The following is an 18,166-nucleotide window of genomic DNA, read 5'->3' as shown; positions in this document are numbered from 1 at the left end:
AAGTCTGGCGGGTATGACAACCAGCCAAGAGATGATGTCGGACTCCGGCCTTAAAAGAGAAAAGCGAACAGCACGCAAAAAGAAGAAAGAAACTTTGGAGATAAAAAGGGGGAGAGAGAGAAAAGGAGATGAGAGACCTAACCAATTGATTTTTGCATACTTCGAAATTAGTGATCCAAACGAAGTAGGTGTGTGTAAATTGGCTGAGCAATGTGTAAATCATGTCACTTTGGTTGCGAACGGGCATGGGGATGTATTTGTTAAATTTTGGAGTAAAGAATATGCAAATATAAGTCTAACATGACCAAATAACTTTAAATGTATAAAATAATTTTTTAAAATTAATTAATTAATATAAGGATTTGGATGGGATCATAAAGATGATATTGACTCAGTAATTAATATAAATGCACATTAGTAAGGAGAAGTTTATTATACAAAGTTAATACAGATAAACTAATCTAGACGTAGTTCATTTCACCCATTTGAATTTTATTACAGTAAAAAAATTTTAAAAAATAATTATATTTAATTTTTTTAATACAGTAAAAATTTTTTATATAAAATTACATTTTAACTCAATTAAAAATTCAAATCAGAGAACTAAACGGGTCATAAATATTTTTATTAGGAGTATCACGTAAATATAATGACGTGTAGACCAGTACACTGAATAATTCCTCCAACTTTCACCGCAAAACTAATGAGTTTACTTAAAACCAGAGCATTTACCCAAATTTCTCGACTTCCCACCCTCATTAGTAACTCTGCTGATTCCACTCGGCGCCACCCTCGCGCAACCCCCCAGACAGTCACCACACCAGCCAGCCCACGCGGCTCAGAGTTCCTCCATCGTGGACATCCGCTGTTTGGCAATGGCCGTTCTTAGGTCTCAGAAATGGGGCTATGTCCGAATCATCGTCGGAACCATTCTCGGCGGCATTCTCGGCTTCTACGTCATGGACCGCGTCGACAAAAGCTACAAGGTCAGTTAGTATTTCCCCACTTTCTATTCAAATCCTCTGTTTGGTTGCTCAGAAACTGTGTTTAGAAGAAAATGAATATTCTTAGGTTCCTTGACTTAATTGATCCAGTAGATTTCTTTTAAGCTGATTCTGAATTAGGTTTCAATTGGATGTTTAAAGTGCGAACTTTTGTGTTTTGGATCCAGGAGAAAATGAATGAGGAATTGAAAAGGTACGAGGCCGAATTGAAGAAGAGGGAGAAGAAGAACCAGCTCGAAGAATCCCTATAGCTCTGCATTTTCCTTTTACAGTTTGTTCTTTGTTCTTTTTTTGTTCCCTGTTTGGTTGGCGAGAAAATCTGTGAAAAATAAAGAAGTAAATTATCAATTTCACTTCTTTTATATGACGAGATTCCGAATTAGCCTTGTAAGCTATCAAGTTTTGATCTTACATTTTCTTACAAAAAATAAAGCGCTCATTAATCTTCTTGTATTGCTAGATTACCAAAGAAAACTTTGACTCCAATTTATTGATCCAGATTATATTTTTTCACTTTTTCCCGTTTCAAATTTTGAAATAAATTAGGAAGAAAAGTGCATTCATCGAGTGAATTTCCTAACCAACTTTGCTGAAGATTTGTCTCTTTTACATTGAACCGCTTCTTTGCAGAATGTATTTTTTTAAGCTGTTACATATAAGTATGTTTTGAAGTTATTCAGAGTCAGTTATATTGGAGTATTTTAAGTTTTTCCTCGTTGCTTTTGGTTTATCTAAGAGAATCTTGTGCAAAACAGACCATTCACCCATAGATTACTATGGTATTCATAGTGTTCAACTTCTTTCATATGTCCCAAGTGTTGGTAGCTATTTAAAAGTGTGTTACTTGATGAGTGTTTACTAACCCAGAAATTGAAGGTGTCTTACTTCTTGCCATAGTGGCTTTCTTGATCTAGGCGAGGCATCCCATACTATTGTTGCCGCGTTCCCGGCTTAGACCGCTCTTTGGTTTGATAAATTCGCTTATTCAGGAAAAGAAAACCAGAAACTCTCCACCTGTAAAATCCTTATTGTAGTTTCAACTAGTTGGAATCCTGTGAAATGTTCTATCTATACTAATTTATTGAGCAGAATGGAAACTTGGTCTTTAGTTTACCCGGTTGGTTTGTGATGGGAACCGGGAATTGCTGGTCTATAGGAGGAAGAAACGTTAGCGATTAGTGGTGCTGACGTGGATATGGGTGACGGGGAATCTTGTTGAGAAGGCTTTCAGCAGTCTTGTTGAGAAAGCTTCTTTAGTAATAACTGACATTAGTTTGTTTGTTAGATTTGTTAGTATGTTAGCAGGGGAACCTATAAATAAGCTGGGGCTTGAGAGTTTAGGGGCTTTTTGGTTGTATAGTCTTGAGAGGAGAGTCGGTGATATCTCGAATATCACCTGTTGTGTAACTCGTCCTTCATTAATCCAAGAGGTTTCCATCAAATTGGTATCAGAGCAGTTCCGTCTGGGAATGGGTCAGAAAAATGGACAGAAGAGTGGAAGTTGTGGAGAAGGATGTCGAAGAGCTCAAATCGGATGTCGGAGAACTCAAAGGAGTCGTCGGACAGCTTTCGGTGGACATGGTGATGCGATAGGAGGAGCACAAGGGCAAGCGGCGCAACCTTCAAGAGATCCATTGAGTCTACCAAGTGGTCCGGTGACAAGGCTTAAAGTCAAACGCTTCAAGGAAGCATTGAACGGGCTGGTTCAACAAGTTGGAGATACGGCAAACACATGGAGGCCCAACACAAGTCCAAATCCGGATGAAGAAGAACCTAGTCACCTCAAATTGGCCGAATTGGGCCTAGGGGAAAACTTTGTGGCCAAATTGGCCTTGGGTTAGAATAAATAGGGTTTTGCTGAGTTTGGGCTTTAGACTTAAATAATTAGACGTTTTTAGTTTTCTTTAGGGTTAAAATTGCATCGTATATAAATAGGGATGTTAAACACGTTTTTAGATAGATCATTGAATAAACATATTGAGGTTTTGCATATTTTGTGCTTCTTGGTTCTTGAGAAGACTTTTTGAACTTATCAAGTATTTTTCTTGTGGTGTTCAACAATCGAACCTACCATTGAGATTAACGGGTGTTTCTTAATAATCTTGGTGTGGCGTTCAACAATCGAACCTACCATTGAGATTAACGGGTGTTTCTTAATAATCTTGGTGTGGCGTTCTTCAACCTTTGTAGTTCTTGATTCGCGTCTTGATAGACAACGGGTCAAGGCTCAACAATCTTGCGTCTTGAAGGTCTTGGGGTTGTGATCCGCGTTTGGTGTAGGATAGAGTTTTCCTAAACCTAGTTGGAACTCAATTAGGTTTTCCTTCCTTGTTGCTATCTTTGGTTGAAAACTTCATAAGAGAGTCCGAGTTTCAATCAAATTCGACCTAGGTTCTTTTATTAGCCAAACTTTGCGATTAAAAAAAATCCGAGAGAAAAAAAAATCGGAGTACTGTGCCTTAGAACAGCCATAACTTTTCAAGCCCTACAATCCTCGGCAGGGCAAAGCCTGCCGACCCTATTTTACAGGCCAAAATTCACTTGTTTTCATTAGTTTCGGAGCCTTTTAATTTTACCGGTTTGTTCGGTTGCCAATAACTTGATTGTTACTTGAAAAACTTGAGTGTTTTAGAGTCCGATTAAGAACTAAAGAAGACACAACGAGTGGAAAAGAAAAAGGCAAGAGTGGTGAGAACATCGGAGGGTAAAAGCCATTGAGTGACAAACACGAGCGTAAAGAAAGAAACACATAAGGAGTGAAACACGTGATGGACTGCTTGTGAGGTTTCTAACTTTGTTTTGCAGATTTTAATTATGTCTCACAACCAAGGCGAACGTCAAACCGAAGAGGTTCAACAAGAAGCCAATCCGCCTCTACAACATCCGAATCTACAAATGCAGGCATTGGTAGGGGAGATGAGGCGAATGATGAGGGTGGAATTAGAACAACTTCATGAGAGGATGGATAAGCTAGAAGAAAGGGTGCAACAAAATAATCCCATTAGGCAGCCACCTAGGCGTATGCCAACCGAGGATCGATGGGGTGAGTTTGAGGATGAAGAGGAGTTAGAGGAGCTTGAGGATCCACCAATGAACCGGGATAGGTTTGGGAGAGGGAATAGAGAAGCTAGGATGGGTAGACCTAGGCGAGATGATGATTTGGGGAGCATTAAGGTGAAGATTCCATCCTTCCAAGGGAAGAGTGATCCCGAGGTGTATCTTGAGTGGGAGAAACGTATGGAGATGGTCTTTGATTGTCATAACTACTCGGAGCTCAAAAAGGTAAAACTCGCTGCAATTGAATTCACCGATTAATGTTATCGTTTGGTGGGACCAATTGTTGCAGGATAAGAGAAGAAACCAAGAATGATCCGTCGAGACATGGGACGAGATGAAGACCATCATGAGGCGGCGTTTTGTGCCAAGCTACTACCACCGAGAGTTATTTAACAAGTTGCAACGCCTAACTCAAGGTTCCAAGAGCGTAGATGATTACTACAAAGAGATGGAAATTGAAATGATCCGCGCGAATGTGGAGGAGGACCGTGAAGCAACCATGGCGAGATTCTTGCATGGTCTAAATCGTGAGATAGGGGATGTAGTAGAGGTGCAACATTATGTGGAGCTAACGGATATGGTGCACCAAGCCATCAAAGTGGAGCAACAGTTGAAAAGAAAGAACATGGCTAGGAGGGGAATGAATGTGGTTGCCACAAACTCATGGGAACCAGCCCCTAAACAGGATGAGTTTCCTATGCCAAGACTTAAGATTGAACCCTCTAAGGATCCCAAGCAAGCTGAGACATCAAAACAAGGTAGCCCCGAATCCTCTACAAATAGAAACCACGACATTAAATGTTTTAAATGTCAAGGCAGGGGGCACATAGCTAGCCAATGTCCGAATAGAAGGGTGGTGGTGATTAATGCCCAAGGAGAGATTGAGTCGGACGAAGAGGAAGAAGAGGTAGATGACATGCCACCTCTTGAAGATGCCTATGAAGGACAACGTGCGGTGGAGGGAGAAGCATTAGTGGCAAGGCGAGCCCTTAGTGTGCAGGTTAAGGAAGAAGAAAACAACCAATGGGAGAACTTGTTTCATACGCGGTGCTTTGTAAATAACAAAGTTTGCAGCCTTATCATTAATGGTGGGAGTTGCACAAATGTGGCCAGCACCGAAGTAGTGGAGAAGTTGGCATTACCTACCTTGAAACATCCACGGCCATACCGGCTTCAATGGCTCAATAATTGCGGAGAAATCAAGGTAACAAAATAGGTGATGGTGACGTTTTCCATTGGGAAATATGAGGATGAGGTGCTTTGTGATGTGGTACCTATGCACGCATGTCACATCCTATTAGGAAGACCATGGCAGTACAGTCGGCAAGTCACACATGATGGTTTCACTAATAGGTACTCTTTTACCATTAAAAGGCAACCCATATCCCTTGTCCCATTGACACCCAAACAGGTTCTTGAAGACCAACTAAAGATGCAAAAAGTAAAGAAAAAGATAGGGAAAAGAGAGAGAGGCCGAAAAAGAGAGAAAAGAAAAGGAGATTAAGAGAGCCGTACTTTCACAACAGCCCCTTATAGTACTCAAGTACAAGGAGGCCTTTTTGAATACTAACGATCCTGTCGGTTCTTTGCCGAGCAATGTTGTTTTTTCTTGCAGGAGTTTGAGGATGTAATCCCAGAAGAGATGCCTCCTGACGTGCCTCTAATTCGGGAACTTAAACATCAAAGTGACTTAATACCCGGTGCATCAATTCCAAGGGGTGACGATTTGAGGACAAATCCTTTTCAAGAGGGAAAAAATGATGCGATAGGAGGAGCACAAGGGCAAGCGGCGCAACCTTCAAGAGATCCATCGAGTCTACCAAGTAGTCCGGTGACAAGGCTTAAAGTCAAACGCTTCAAGGAAGTATTGAACGGGCTGGTTCAATAAGTTGGAGATACGACAAACACATGGAGGCCCAACACAAGTCCAAATCCGGATGAAGAAGAACCTAGTCACCTCAAATTGGCCGAATTGGGCCTAGGGGAAAAGCTTTGTGGCTGAATTGGCCTTGGGTTAGAATAAATAGGTTTTGCCGAGTTTGGGCTTTAGACTTAGATAATTAGACGTTTTTAGTTTTCTTTAGGGTTAAAATCGCATCCTATATAAATAGAGATGTTAAACACGTTTTTAGATAGATCATTGAATACACATATTGAGGTTTTGCATATTTTGTGCTTCTTGGTTCTTGAGAAGACTTTTTGAACTTATCAAGTATTTTTCTTGTGGCGTTCAACAATCGAACTTACCATTGAGATTAACGGGTGTTTCTTGATAATCTTGGTGTGGCGTTCTTCAACCTTCGTAGTTCTTGATTCGCGTCTTGATAGACAACGGGTTAAAGCTCAACAATCTTGCGTCTTGAAGATCTTAGGGTTGTGATCCGCGTTTGGTGTTGGGTCTCGTCACGTCGTTGGCAAGGTTCATATCACATGGGAGCTGTGAGGGAATACATGAAGGAGCTTACCGATTGGATGAGGTTAAGAGGCAGCGCGAATCCACCGGCAGAGCAGGCTAGGGCTTTTGTTTCGAACGACGTTGAAGGCGGTGGCGCGACGGCTGCAGTGTTTCACACCGGTTATGGTTTAGCACCGAGTGGCGGAGAATCAAGATTTCGCCGAATGGAGATCCCTCTTTTCAACGGCAATGATCCGCTCGGCTGGTTTTGGCTTGAGCGATATTTCTAGGTCCAAGGTGTCGATGAGGCGGAACGAGTGGCGGCGGCTGTTATCGGTCTCGAAGGGAAGGCATTGAATTGGTTCCAGTGGTTGGAATCTAGATCTGGTCACATTTCATGGCTGAGATTCAAGGAGTCCGTGATACAACGGTTCCGATCTTCAGAAACTGGCAACCATTACGAAGCTTTGATTGCTTTGCGACAAGACTCATCGGTGGCTGAATTTCGTGAGAAATTCGAACTGCTCTCGTCCCCTTTGAGAGAAGCCGACGTGGAGTTTCTAATTGGAGCCTTCTCGAATGGTCTGGCTGAGGAAATCAAGGCAGAAGTCCGTATGGTGAAGCCTGCCTCTCTTGTCCAACTGATGGACTTGGCCCAAAAAGTTGAGGAAAAGAATTGGACCCTTGAACGGGCTCACATGAATGGGGCTTTAAGACCCAACTCGAGTAGGGAGGGAGCTGGTTTTTTAAGAGATTATAGTGGCCCAAGGGGGTCTGTGACGGGAGGAGGGTCTCTTGTAAGTGGTTCCAGTTGGATACCACCAAAACTGACTGAAGGAAGTAAAGCAACAACGGTGATGACACGCAGCAGCTCTCTTCAATCCAACGTGTCTGTCAACAAGGAACCCATTAATGTTCCATCTTAGCTTGCTAGAAGGAATGAGAATTTCAAGAAGAGGATTTTTGATGCCGAAATGCAACGAAGGCGGGAGCGAGGCTTATGCTTCCGATGTGAAGAAAAGTGGCGAGTCGGTCATGTTTGTCAAAATCCCCAGCTCCATGAATTCAATTATCGGGATTCCATCCATTAATACCATGAAGGTGAAAGGTACGATTTTGAATAGAGAAGTGGTGATTTTAATTGATTCAGGGGCTTCTCATAATTTCATTTCTTGGGGAATGGTTGAGGAATTAAAACTGACAATAGATGGTACACCCAGTTTTGGTATTATGGTTGGGAATGGATACAAATTGGCTGGCCAGGGGGTGTGCCGGTAGGTTGAGGTGAATTTACAAGGGTTGCAGATAATACAAGATTTCTTTCCTATCGAGCTTGGTAGTGCCGATGTTATTTTAGGAATTACGTGGCTGGGCATGTTAGGAGAAGTGCCAATTGGAAGAAATTAACTATGCAGTTCGATTGGCACGGCGAACGAGTCTTACTTCAAGGCGATCCTTCCTTGTCCAAAACTTTAGTGTCTCTCAAAGCAATGCTTAAAGCAATTCAAGAAGAGGGACAGGGGTTTTTGGTTGAATTTGGGCAAGTGTCAATGTTGGACCAATCGGATGGGACTATAGAGGATGCTGCTTTGGAGGAGTTGCTCGCGGAATTTCACTCGGTTTTTAAGCCTCCAGCAAGCCTTCCTCCTTCACGATTTCATGATCATGCGATTCCACTTAAGGAGGGGGCGGATCCTCCCAATTTGCGGCCATATCGGTTTCCCCATTCACAAAAGAATGAGATTGAACGAATTGTGAAAGAAATGATGGCAGCAAGGATCATTAAGCATAGTAACAGTCCGTTTTCGAGTTCGGTATTATTGGTCAAGAAGAAATCCAGAGAGTGGCGTTTTTACGTAGACTATCGCGCACTAAACAAAATTACAGTTCCTGATCGGTTTCCGATTGCCGCTATAGATGAATTGTTGGATGAGCTTGGGGGTGCGGTTTTTTTTTCCAAGTTGGACTTGAAGTCCGGCTACCATCAAATCAGAGTGCGTGAGGAGGATACTCCGAAAACAGCTTTTCGTACTCACGCAGGTCATTACGAGTTCTTGGTTATGCCTTTCGGCTTAACAAATGCTCTAGCAACCTTTCAAATCCTTAATGAACGAGGTTTTCCGATCACACTTACGGCAGTTTGTCTTGGTTTTCTTCGATGATATCCTTGTCTGTAGTAAGGATTGGATTTCCCATATGCAGCACCTGAGATGTGGTTTTGCCTTGCTACAGCAACACCAGTTGGTGGCCAACAAGAAAAAGTGTGTTTTTGGGCAGCGTCGGGTGGAATATTTAGGCCATATCATCACTGACACTAGTGTTCAAGCTGATCTAGAAAAAATTGCCGCCATGGTTGATTGGCCCGTGCCCAAGACCGTTCGGGATCTACAGGGGTTTTTAGGCCTCACCGGCTATTACAGGCGTTTTGTGAAGGATTATGGGAAGGTGGCTGAGCCTTTAACACGCCTCCTTAAAAAAGATGCTCTTTTGTGGACTTTTGAAGCGCAGGGCGCTTTCAAGGAGTTAAAACATCGGATGGTCACTATTCGGTGCTCGCCTTACCGGACTTCACCAAAACTTTTATCATCCAGACTGATGCTTCAGGACGCGGGTTGGGGGCCATTTTGATGCATGACAATAGGCCAATTGCATTTATCAGCCAATCACTTTTTGATCGCGGTTGTTCCAAATCTGTGTATGAACATGAGCTAATGGCGGTTGTTTTGGCCACGAAAAAATGGCATCATTATCTTTTGGGAAGACACTTTATTGTGCGAACGGATCAACGCAGCTTGCAGTTTCTTCTTGAACAGCAAGTCATGAATGAGGCTCAATAACGGTGGATTTGTAAACTCATTGGCTTGGACTTTGAAATTCAGTATAAACCGGGACAGGATAACTGAGTAGCAGATGCCCTATCCAGAAAACACGAGGAACCCCATCTGCAAGTGTTTTCAGTTGTGCACACACGGGAGTTGGAAGCTATTGAGGAGGCAGTGCATAAAGATGATAAGTTGTGGCTGATTGTTCAAGGGCTCTTGTTAGACTCTCAATTCAAAGCCGGCTATTAGCTCAAAGAGGGCTGCCTCTATTACAAAGATAGGTTGGTGTTACCATAGCATTCTCCCCTAATTCCAAAATTTTTTCGAGAATTTCATTCCTCAGCTATGGGAGGACATTCTGGCTTCTTTCGCACTTATAAGCGTTTGGCGGCCTTCCTATTATGGGAGGGAATGAAGCGTGATATTCAGCGCTTGGTCGCGGAATGCGACATTTGCCCACGGGTGAAGTATGATGCCCCTAAGCTGGCCGGCTTGTTACAGCCCTTGCCAATTCCGGAGCAAGTTTGGGATGATGTATCTTTAGACTTTATTGGGGGCTTGCCTAAGGCCTTGGGGCGTGATACGATCATGGTGGTGGTGGATCGCCTCACCAAATATGTGCATTTTTTCGTGTTGTCCCATCCTTTTACAGCTCGGGAAGTCGTGGCCGTTTTTGTGCAGGAAGTGGTCCGATTGCATGGTTTTTCGCGCTCCATCGTTTCAGACAGGGATCGAGTGTTCATCAGTCATTTTTGGAAGGAATTGTGTCGGTTGGCCGGTACCGAGCTCCGTATGAGCTCCGCTTACCATCCGCAAACAGATGGTCAGACGGAGGTGGTTAACCGAAGTTTGGAGGATTATTTGCAGTGCTTTTGTTGTAACAAACCACATCAGTGGCCTAGTTGGTTGGGATGGGCCGAGTTTTGGTTCAACACTACCTTCCATAGTTCGGCCGGCATGATGCCCTTTCGCGCTTTGTATGGTCGTGAGGCCCCTATTCTGTTCTGTTGGGAGGACGGTAGCTCGGTGGTGGAAGTTGTTAATCATCAGTTGTGTGATTGAAATGACATTCATCGGGAGTTGAAGGAGCGATTGACCACTGCCCAGTAGTGGATGAAGTTGTATGCCGACAAGAAGCGCCGGGATGTCCAATTTGGGGTAGGCGATTGGGTTTTCCTGAAGCTCCAGCCCTATCGTCTGCGGTCGCTGGCCCGTCAGCGTAATGAAAAATTGAGTCCTCGTTTTTATGGGCCATTTCAGGTGGTGGAGCGGGTTGGCGAGGTGGCGTATCGTCTACAGCTTCCTTCTTGTACGCGCATTCATGATGTCTTCCATGCGTCCCAACTGCGGAAAGTGTTACAGCCATCTACTCCCGTGCGGCAGTTGCCGGCTGTTTTGACAGAGGACATGGAATTGGCAGTCGAACCCGCAGCATTGCTTCAGTCTCAGAAGCTTTTGGATGGCTCTATTTAGGTTCTAGTCCAATGGAAGGATCTTCCCGAATGTGACAGTACCTGGGAATCGTGGGTGTTGTTGTCTGCCCAGTTTCCTTACTTGAACCTTGAGGACAAGGTTCTTGCACGTCGGGGGGGGGGGGGGGGGGTGGGGGGTGTTGAAAGCTTCTTTAGTAATAACTGAAATTAGTTTGTTTGTTAGATTTGTTAGTATGTTAGCAGAGGAGCCTATAAGTAAGCTGGGGCTCGAGAGTTTAGGGGCTTTTTGGTTGTATAGAGTCTTGAGACGGGGGGGGGTTATTGCTGGTTGCTGGTCTATAGTAGGAGGAAGAAACGTTAGCGATTAGTGATGCTGACGTGGCTTTCAGCAGTCTTGCTGAGAAAGCTTCTTTAGTAATAACTGAAATTAGTTTGTTTGTTAGATTTGTTAGTATGTTAGCAGAGGAGCCTATAAGTAAGCTGGGGCTCGAGAGTTTAGGGGCTTTTTGGTTGTATAGAGTCTTGAGAGGAGAGTCAGTGATCTCTCGAATATCACCTATTGTGTAACTCGTCCTTCATTAATCCAAGAGGTTTCCATCAGTTTGCTTGCCAGAAGTTGTCCAGGAAGTTTCACTTCTATCTTTTGCCACTGAGTGAAATATTATGTAGCTTACTTGTTTTGACAATGTTGAGATTTTGGTGGTCGTGTTGAGACATTGTTCATAATGACTTAAGTAGGAAAGTAATGTTGATTGATAGTAATGTTCACAATGATTTGTCGAATATGTGAGGAGATTGTAGTGCAAATCTGTTGGATTGTGCTATAAAATTGAAAGGGGAAGCTGCTGTCGGCCTCCAAATTTCTGTAGAGCTAGGCCTTGCTAATGTTCGTTTCAGATAGTTGAGGACAACAAAGAGGTGATCAAGTCTTTCTCTTTGGGTCTTATGCGTGACTGGAAGATTGACAATGCGTACATTGAATTGCCGGAAATGGTCCTAGATTTTAGGCCTGCTTGTTTATTTGGACTAGCAGGACAGAATATAGTTGTCCATAATTTGGCTTGTTGGGCTCTTTCTTCTGTGTTTTAGCTTAGGTGAGGACGGGATTGAAGTCCCGCATGACTATGTCCAGATCCTTGCTTAATTTGTTTTTGCTTTCTTTTTGGAGGCTTTGTCCTCGTCGGGCTTGTTTGTCCTGCTTTGTCTCTGCAGCTTCTCTTCTCTGATGTTCTTTCTTGTTCCTGTTTCCTCACGTCTTAATGAACATCCTTTCCACCAAAAGAACAAAGATGCAAAGTAATTTTGGGCACTAACTAGAGATTTTGCCGACTGCAAAGGAGTTTCTGCCAAAAAGTTGAAAATTGGAAGACTTTTTTTTATTACAATGAAAATATGTGAGGTATATGAACATAAAGAACCCCTTTGTGAACTAAGATCTCGTTCATTCTACCAATTCGAGTTTTCAATTTCAGTTTTGCTGCAGTTAAAAGATCTCACATTAAGTTATATCTCATCTCATTGAAAGAGGCCTAGTAGTGTCAATTGAACCCGGATCCTCTGTTCCACTTATTTAAAACACTGAGATGAGATGAAACCCTCCCTCGTTAGTATTAAGTGTAGTATCTCTCTCTTTTCCTCTCTGGCATCTTTTCTCTCCTCCATCTCCTTCTCCGTCATTTTTCCCTTATCAAGAAAAATAAAAACAACCCCTCTTCCCTGATAAGCAAAAAAACTCTCATTCAAAAAAAAGTTATCACATTCTCTCTATTCTCACCCATGTTCTATTTCTCTCTTTCTCAGTTGCTCCTCTGATTTTTTCATCAGGGACTCACGATTGCTTCTTTGACACAGGAGAAGGTCTCAATTGCTTCAATGCTCAACTGCTCCTCTATCAATTAGTTTCCATCGAACAAAGTCATATTGAAATTGAATAATGATATAAAAAAACCAGATGAGAGTCTATCTTGATGCCCTCAATTTCTTGAGCCAATTTATATATATATGTATATATATATATATATTTTGTGCATTTTGTTTCTGCTATTTTCTCTCCTTACTATCTGATTTCACTCGCCTCTAATGTAAATGGTTGACCTAGTTATTTTTTTTTTTTTACAAAAAAAGAAAGACTTCGATAATTGATTTTTCTTTATCAAGAAATAAAACCAATCCTCTATCTTTAATCAACTCTCTTTCTTTCATTCACCAAAAAAAATAAAATAAAATAAAATAAAAACTCCCTTGCTCGCTCTAGCTCATATTTCTATTTCTCTCTTTCTAGTATTTTCTTTTCCTTCCTCTATGCGATTTCACTCTCTCCTTTGTAAATCTAAATAGTTGACTAGTTGACTTTTTGTTTTGAAAAGACTGATACTTAGTGCATGTTTAGTTGGGGGATTGAGAGATTCAAATCATGTGATTAAGGTTGAATATGTGTTTGGAAGTCCAAAATGGGTTAGAATCAGAATGGGTGATTGAGATCATTTGGGCTCCTGATTGAGATCATTTTGGAATCAGGCCCCCCTTGATTTTACCGTTTGAAACCCAAGTGTACAGTAAAAACACTGTGCGGAGTAATGCACCCCACCCACCTTTTTGAAATCACATTTCTTCTCGTGCCTTGGCAGAGAATTTGCAGGCCTTTCCTCTCGCGTGCTCAGCCTTTTTTTGGGGAACTCTCTTCCTCTTCTCCCACTCTACTCTTCTCGTCGTCTGCTCTTCTTTACAAGTGCCAAATTAGTCGGCGTTGATGAGAAGTGGCCGTAGTAAAGGGGTTTTTGTCAAGAATAAAAGAAAACTCCACATTCGGTACCAATTTCATCGATTCTACGGAAGTCAGTTCATTTCTCGTCTTCACCGGAGAGAGGACAAGAGGTCTTTGCGGAGTCGGAAAAAATCATCCTCTGCGCTTGGAGTGCTGCCTGTGTTGTCCTTCATCTCGTCGTCGGACTCGAACTCTGTAACGGTATGCTTTCCTGACTTCTACAATTTTTCGTTTTACCGTTCGGAGACAACCCTAGTGTTTATTTGGTTGTGACTTTGATTTGTGGAGACGGGATAGTGTTTGGTTTGATTGTGACTTTGGTTTCTAGAGATAGTGTTAGACTTTGGTTGTGATTTTCGCATCAATTTTTTGGTAAAGTTTGTTCTTCAATTTGACCTAATTTTTTTGTACTTGAGTATGTGAAATTTGATAATTTCTGCTTGACTATGTTGGCGGCAAACTGGAATGCTTGAAATGCTTGGTTTCTACTTGGAATGCTTGAGTATGTGAAATGGGTGTGATAATTTCTGGTTGGTTTCTGGAGATAGTGTTAGACTTGGCATATAATATCTTGTGATTGGAATGCTTAAAATGCATTGGAATTGTTTGTTTTATTTTTGCGAATGTGTGTTTTTTCCTCACTGCCTATACTTGCACACTCTGAAGCTTCTAGGGTGCAGGTGAGGCAAAAAAAATCCATTTGGATCTCCTCATGGTCAGGGTTTGTTCTTCTAAAATCTAATTCACACGATTAAGTGACAAGTTATATATTGCATTATTTTAATGTATCCTCAAATTGTCAGTTTATGCTCAATGTGTACAATCCAAAGACAAAATGAATCATTTGCTTGAAATGAGTGGTTGTTGGACAGCATTCTCACGTAGATAAACCACTACATTATCAGTGAAATTTTCTTGAAACCATAACATAATATTCAATTTCCAGCAAAAGGTAAAGTACAATACATATTTCAAACAGGAGCTACTATTACGTAATTGATTATTTTGTACTCTGCATTGATTCGTAGTCATTTTTGTCATTGTGGGTTGAATGCGTTTTTGCATGTGTTGTCATGCTCTTGGTCATGATATGGGAAATTTGTCATTGTGGGAAATTTGTGGGTTGAATCCGGATTTTCCTACTTTGTTTTCAAACGTTTAGGAGGATACTTTCCTTTTCCTTATTTTTAGGGATTTCATACATTCTTTACTTACGTAAATTGTGTATATAAGTGTGTATTGGTTGCCGCCTAATTATAATGAGAAAAAGAAGTGGATTCTTCCTCAAAATCTTAAGCGTGTGTAGATGCCAAGGAAAACTAGAGATGAGAGGCCACTTTTTTAGAGCCCTACTGCAGAGGCTTTTCTGCTAGAGAGACTGTACAAACACCACGACAATAACCACGATCGCCAACCAGAATCTCGTCACTATAACCATTGGGCCTCAGAAATGGCCACCTTTTATGGCTATGTTCCCGAAGGTGAGCATCTTCGGGAGAAACGCCGCCGACTGGGTAAGCTATACGCCGCGTACAAAATGTTACAAAATCATACAAGAGTAGGTTGGGATCCTATCACTACAACTTTTACCTGCTCGGAGGAGCTGCAAAAAGATCTTTCTAAGGTAACATATGGGATTCATTATACTCACAAAAACCATCCTCATATTTGAACAACCACAAATTTACCCATCTACTAAGAGGTTACTAACCAGTTCTCTAATTTCTTTATAAAGAAACCGCGATGCGAAAACATTGTTTACTAGTGGTTGGAAGTTGAACGAGGTGTACTTGGCTGCCATTTTCTAAGTAGAGTTGGAGCTTCTGGTTTAGGTGCATATCACCCAAATGCAGCAGACGAGGCAGCGGATGATGCACCCGTTGAAGATCTTACTGCTGCTGATGAACAACAACAAGCTAACCAAGATGCTCCATACCAGAATATCGATGATGAAGATGTTCGTAATGATCTTACCGAATGAGTCGATCGTTATGGACATCGAAATGTCACAAATATCGCCTCATCGTCACGTGTGATTCGGAAAAAACGGTCCACAGCAAGGAAATCTAATGATTCTTCGCGAGACATGCTACTCTCTCTAGTAAAGGAATTGAAAGATGATTTGAAGGAAGAGTTTCGTACAAGCAAAGAAAGCCAGCCAAGTTACAACACCGTAAATGGCCCTAGTGAAGCTGACATCATCTTAAATTCGCTTGGGGAAATGGGAATTAATAAGCGTACGCAAACTCATACTTTTGACAAAATCATGGCTTCCCCCACTTGGCGGCCAGTCTGGGGGTAGACTTGATGAAGACATCAGGCGGACCTTTATTAGCGACTTTGTTGAAGTCCCACAAACTCCACTTGTGCATCATACTCAGGATCCTTATGGCCAGCCATCTCGCAACTTCTCTCAAGTCCCAAATCCTTACAACCAGCCACCTAACCCATACAATCACCCACCTAACCCCTATAACCAGCCCCCTAATCCATATAATCAGCCTCCACATCCCTATAACCAGCCCCCAAACCCCTACAACCACCCACCTACGCCTTAGATGGCCAAGTGTAGTTTTACATGGTCCCATTTTCTCCCATGGTGGACCACGGATTAGTGTCTAGTAATAGCATTCGAGTGTTGTCTACTTAGACTGCTTTATTTGAGTAACTTGTTCTCCACTGTAACGTTTAAGTTGATTATGAGTTGTATTATTTATTTCTGAGTAATGTGCTTGGACCATTGTTCTGGATTGTTGTGATGTAATTGATTTACAAACATTTGAGTTGTTGGACCATTTGAGTAATTGTTTTAAATACACTTGAGTTATAACCAATTCCTATTTTAGTATGGAAATTGTGCTACACGAAGTGGATAAGTACAATTGAGATCGTACTTGTAATAACTTGTTTGGTAATGTGTCGTTACAGGTTAATGTGTAAAGCAACATAATGAAGCTAGAAGGATCAACGAACAAACGTCATGAAGTGGATTCAGGAAGAGCTTCCCGCCGAAGAAGGGTCTACCTTGTAGCAATAGCAGCCGCTACAGCCGCAGCTGCCTTTATTTTTGATGACCAAGTACCAAGGCTGATGCATAACTCATCTTTAAGGGGTATAGACAAAGTGAATGAGTTATTAGCAAACAATAATGAGGCTGTAATTTTTAACAAGGTGCATATGAGACCACGTGCATTTATGATTCTTTGTGAAGTACTAATTGAGAGACGTTTGTTACAACGCACAAACAACATGAACGTCCCAGAATAAGTATTTGTCTTTTTAACTATCATTGCACAAAGTCAAACTAATCGTGAGGCACAAGATGTATGGCAACATTCTGGGGAGACCATTTCACGGAGATTCAGTGATGTCCTACACGCCATTTGTGCACTGCATAGATATGGGACATGGTTTGACGTAAGTTGTGCTTCTCAATTTTATCAATTTCAGTAACCTTTTTTAACTTGTGTTTCTTATTAATATGTTACAACTGTGGTTTAGAAAGATACTCACCTCTTTCATTCTGGAACTAATGTTCAGGACTGTGTAGGCGCAATTGACGGGATGCATATACCTTGCACAACGATTGGTGTTCAAAATCTAACGGCATAAGGCAATAGGAAGGGCGTCAACTCTCAGAATATAATGGCAACATGTTCCTTCGACATGAAGTTCACGTACATGTTAACTGGTTGGGAAGGTTCAGCACATGATGCACGAGTGCTTGCGAATGCGGTCGGCACGCAGAGGTTTAACTTCCCACATCCACCGCCTGGTAAGACTTCAAACCAGCCATATGATTCTCAGTTTATTACCTGTTACAACCTCCAAATTCCAACAAAATTCGTTTAAGTTGCACAGGAAAATATTATCTTGCTGACGCAGCATATGCGAACAATGATTGTTTTCTTGCTCCATATAGAGGTGGGACATACCATTTGCCTGACTACCAAAGGAGAAGTGGTGGATTTAAGGAACCTAAAGATATTTATAACTACAAACACTCTTCCTTGCGAAATTGTATAGAGCGAACATTTGGTGTTTGGAAGGTTAGGTTCCCTATCCTAAGGCGGCCCAATAATACTTATTCAATGAACAAACAAGTGAAGATTCCAGTGGCATGTGTAATCTTACATAATTTTATTCACATGGTAAGAGAGGGGGACCCGCTTCTAAATCAATACTACCGTGATGGAGTACCGGTTAGTGAGATAGATCCAACCAATATTGATGAATTTGATGACGATGACAATGACGACAATGTCCCCGAGGGCCAACAGTAACAGGAGCTATTGTTAGCCGAACAGAAATGGGTCGTTTTAGGGATCGCCTAGCAAATAAAATGTGGGCGGAATACCAGAGAAGCCGTGGGAGACAAGTTTGAAAGTGCAAATTGGTTATGGGATTCTGCAATATTACTTCATATTCATGTATCAATTATATTTGCAACATGAATGACTATTAGTTGCCTACTTTCTGCTAGACCTTTCACATGAAGTATTAGTCAAGTTTAATTTCCTTAGTGGATTCGTTGCAATTTTGGGATTTTGAGATTAGATTTGGAGTGTTTACCCCAGTATAGGTTGGAATAGATATAGATATATATATATATATATATATATATATATATATGTTCTCTCTTTCCGATTTAAGGATCCTAAGCTACGAGTGTAGTTGCTTGAATCTCTGTT

General features: G+C 41.7%; 1 protein-coding gene across 2 annotated transcripts; it reads left to right on the top strand.

Annotated features, from left to right (window-relative positions):
- The first annotated feature begins 699 nt into the window (after nt 1-699).
- Nucleotides 700-16,432, top strand: LOC21395869. 2 transcript variants are annotated; one of them, XR_002902074.1, is made up of 3 exons: nt 700-986; nt 1,172-1,391; nt 16,404-16,432. XR_002902074.1 is itself a non-coding variant. In XM_024164475.1 (2 exons), exons 1-2 carry the CDS (start codon nt 876-878, stop codon nt 1,253-1,255), a joined length of 195 nt encoding a protein of 64 aa, XP_024020243.1. In that variant the 5' UTR covers nt 700-875; the 3' UTR covers nt 1,256-1,436. The 2 variants fall into 2 exon arrangements, 1 of the variants encoding a protein (XP_024020243.1); XM_024164475.1 differs by lacking the exon at nt 16,404-16,432 and having other exon boundaries at nt 1,172-1,436.
- The last annotated feature ends 1,734 nt before the right edge of the window (nt 16,433-18,166 follow it).

This window comes from Morus notabilis, unplaced genomic scaffold (genome assembly GCF_000414095.1).
Source record: "Morus notabilis unplaced genomic scaffold, ASM41409v2 Scaffold161, whole genome shotgun sequence".
NCBI lineage: Eukaryota > Viridiplantae > Streptophyta > Magnoliopsida > Rosales > Moraceae > Morus > Morus notabilis.
This window is presented reverse-complemented; position numbering and strand designations above follow the sequence as displayed.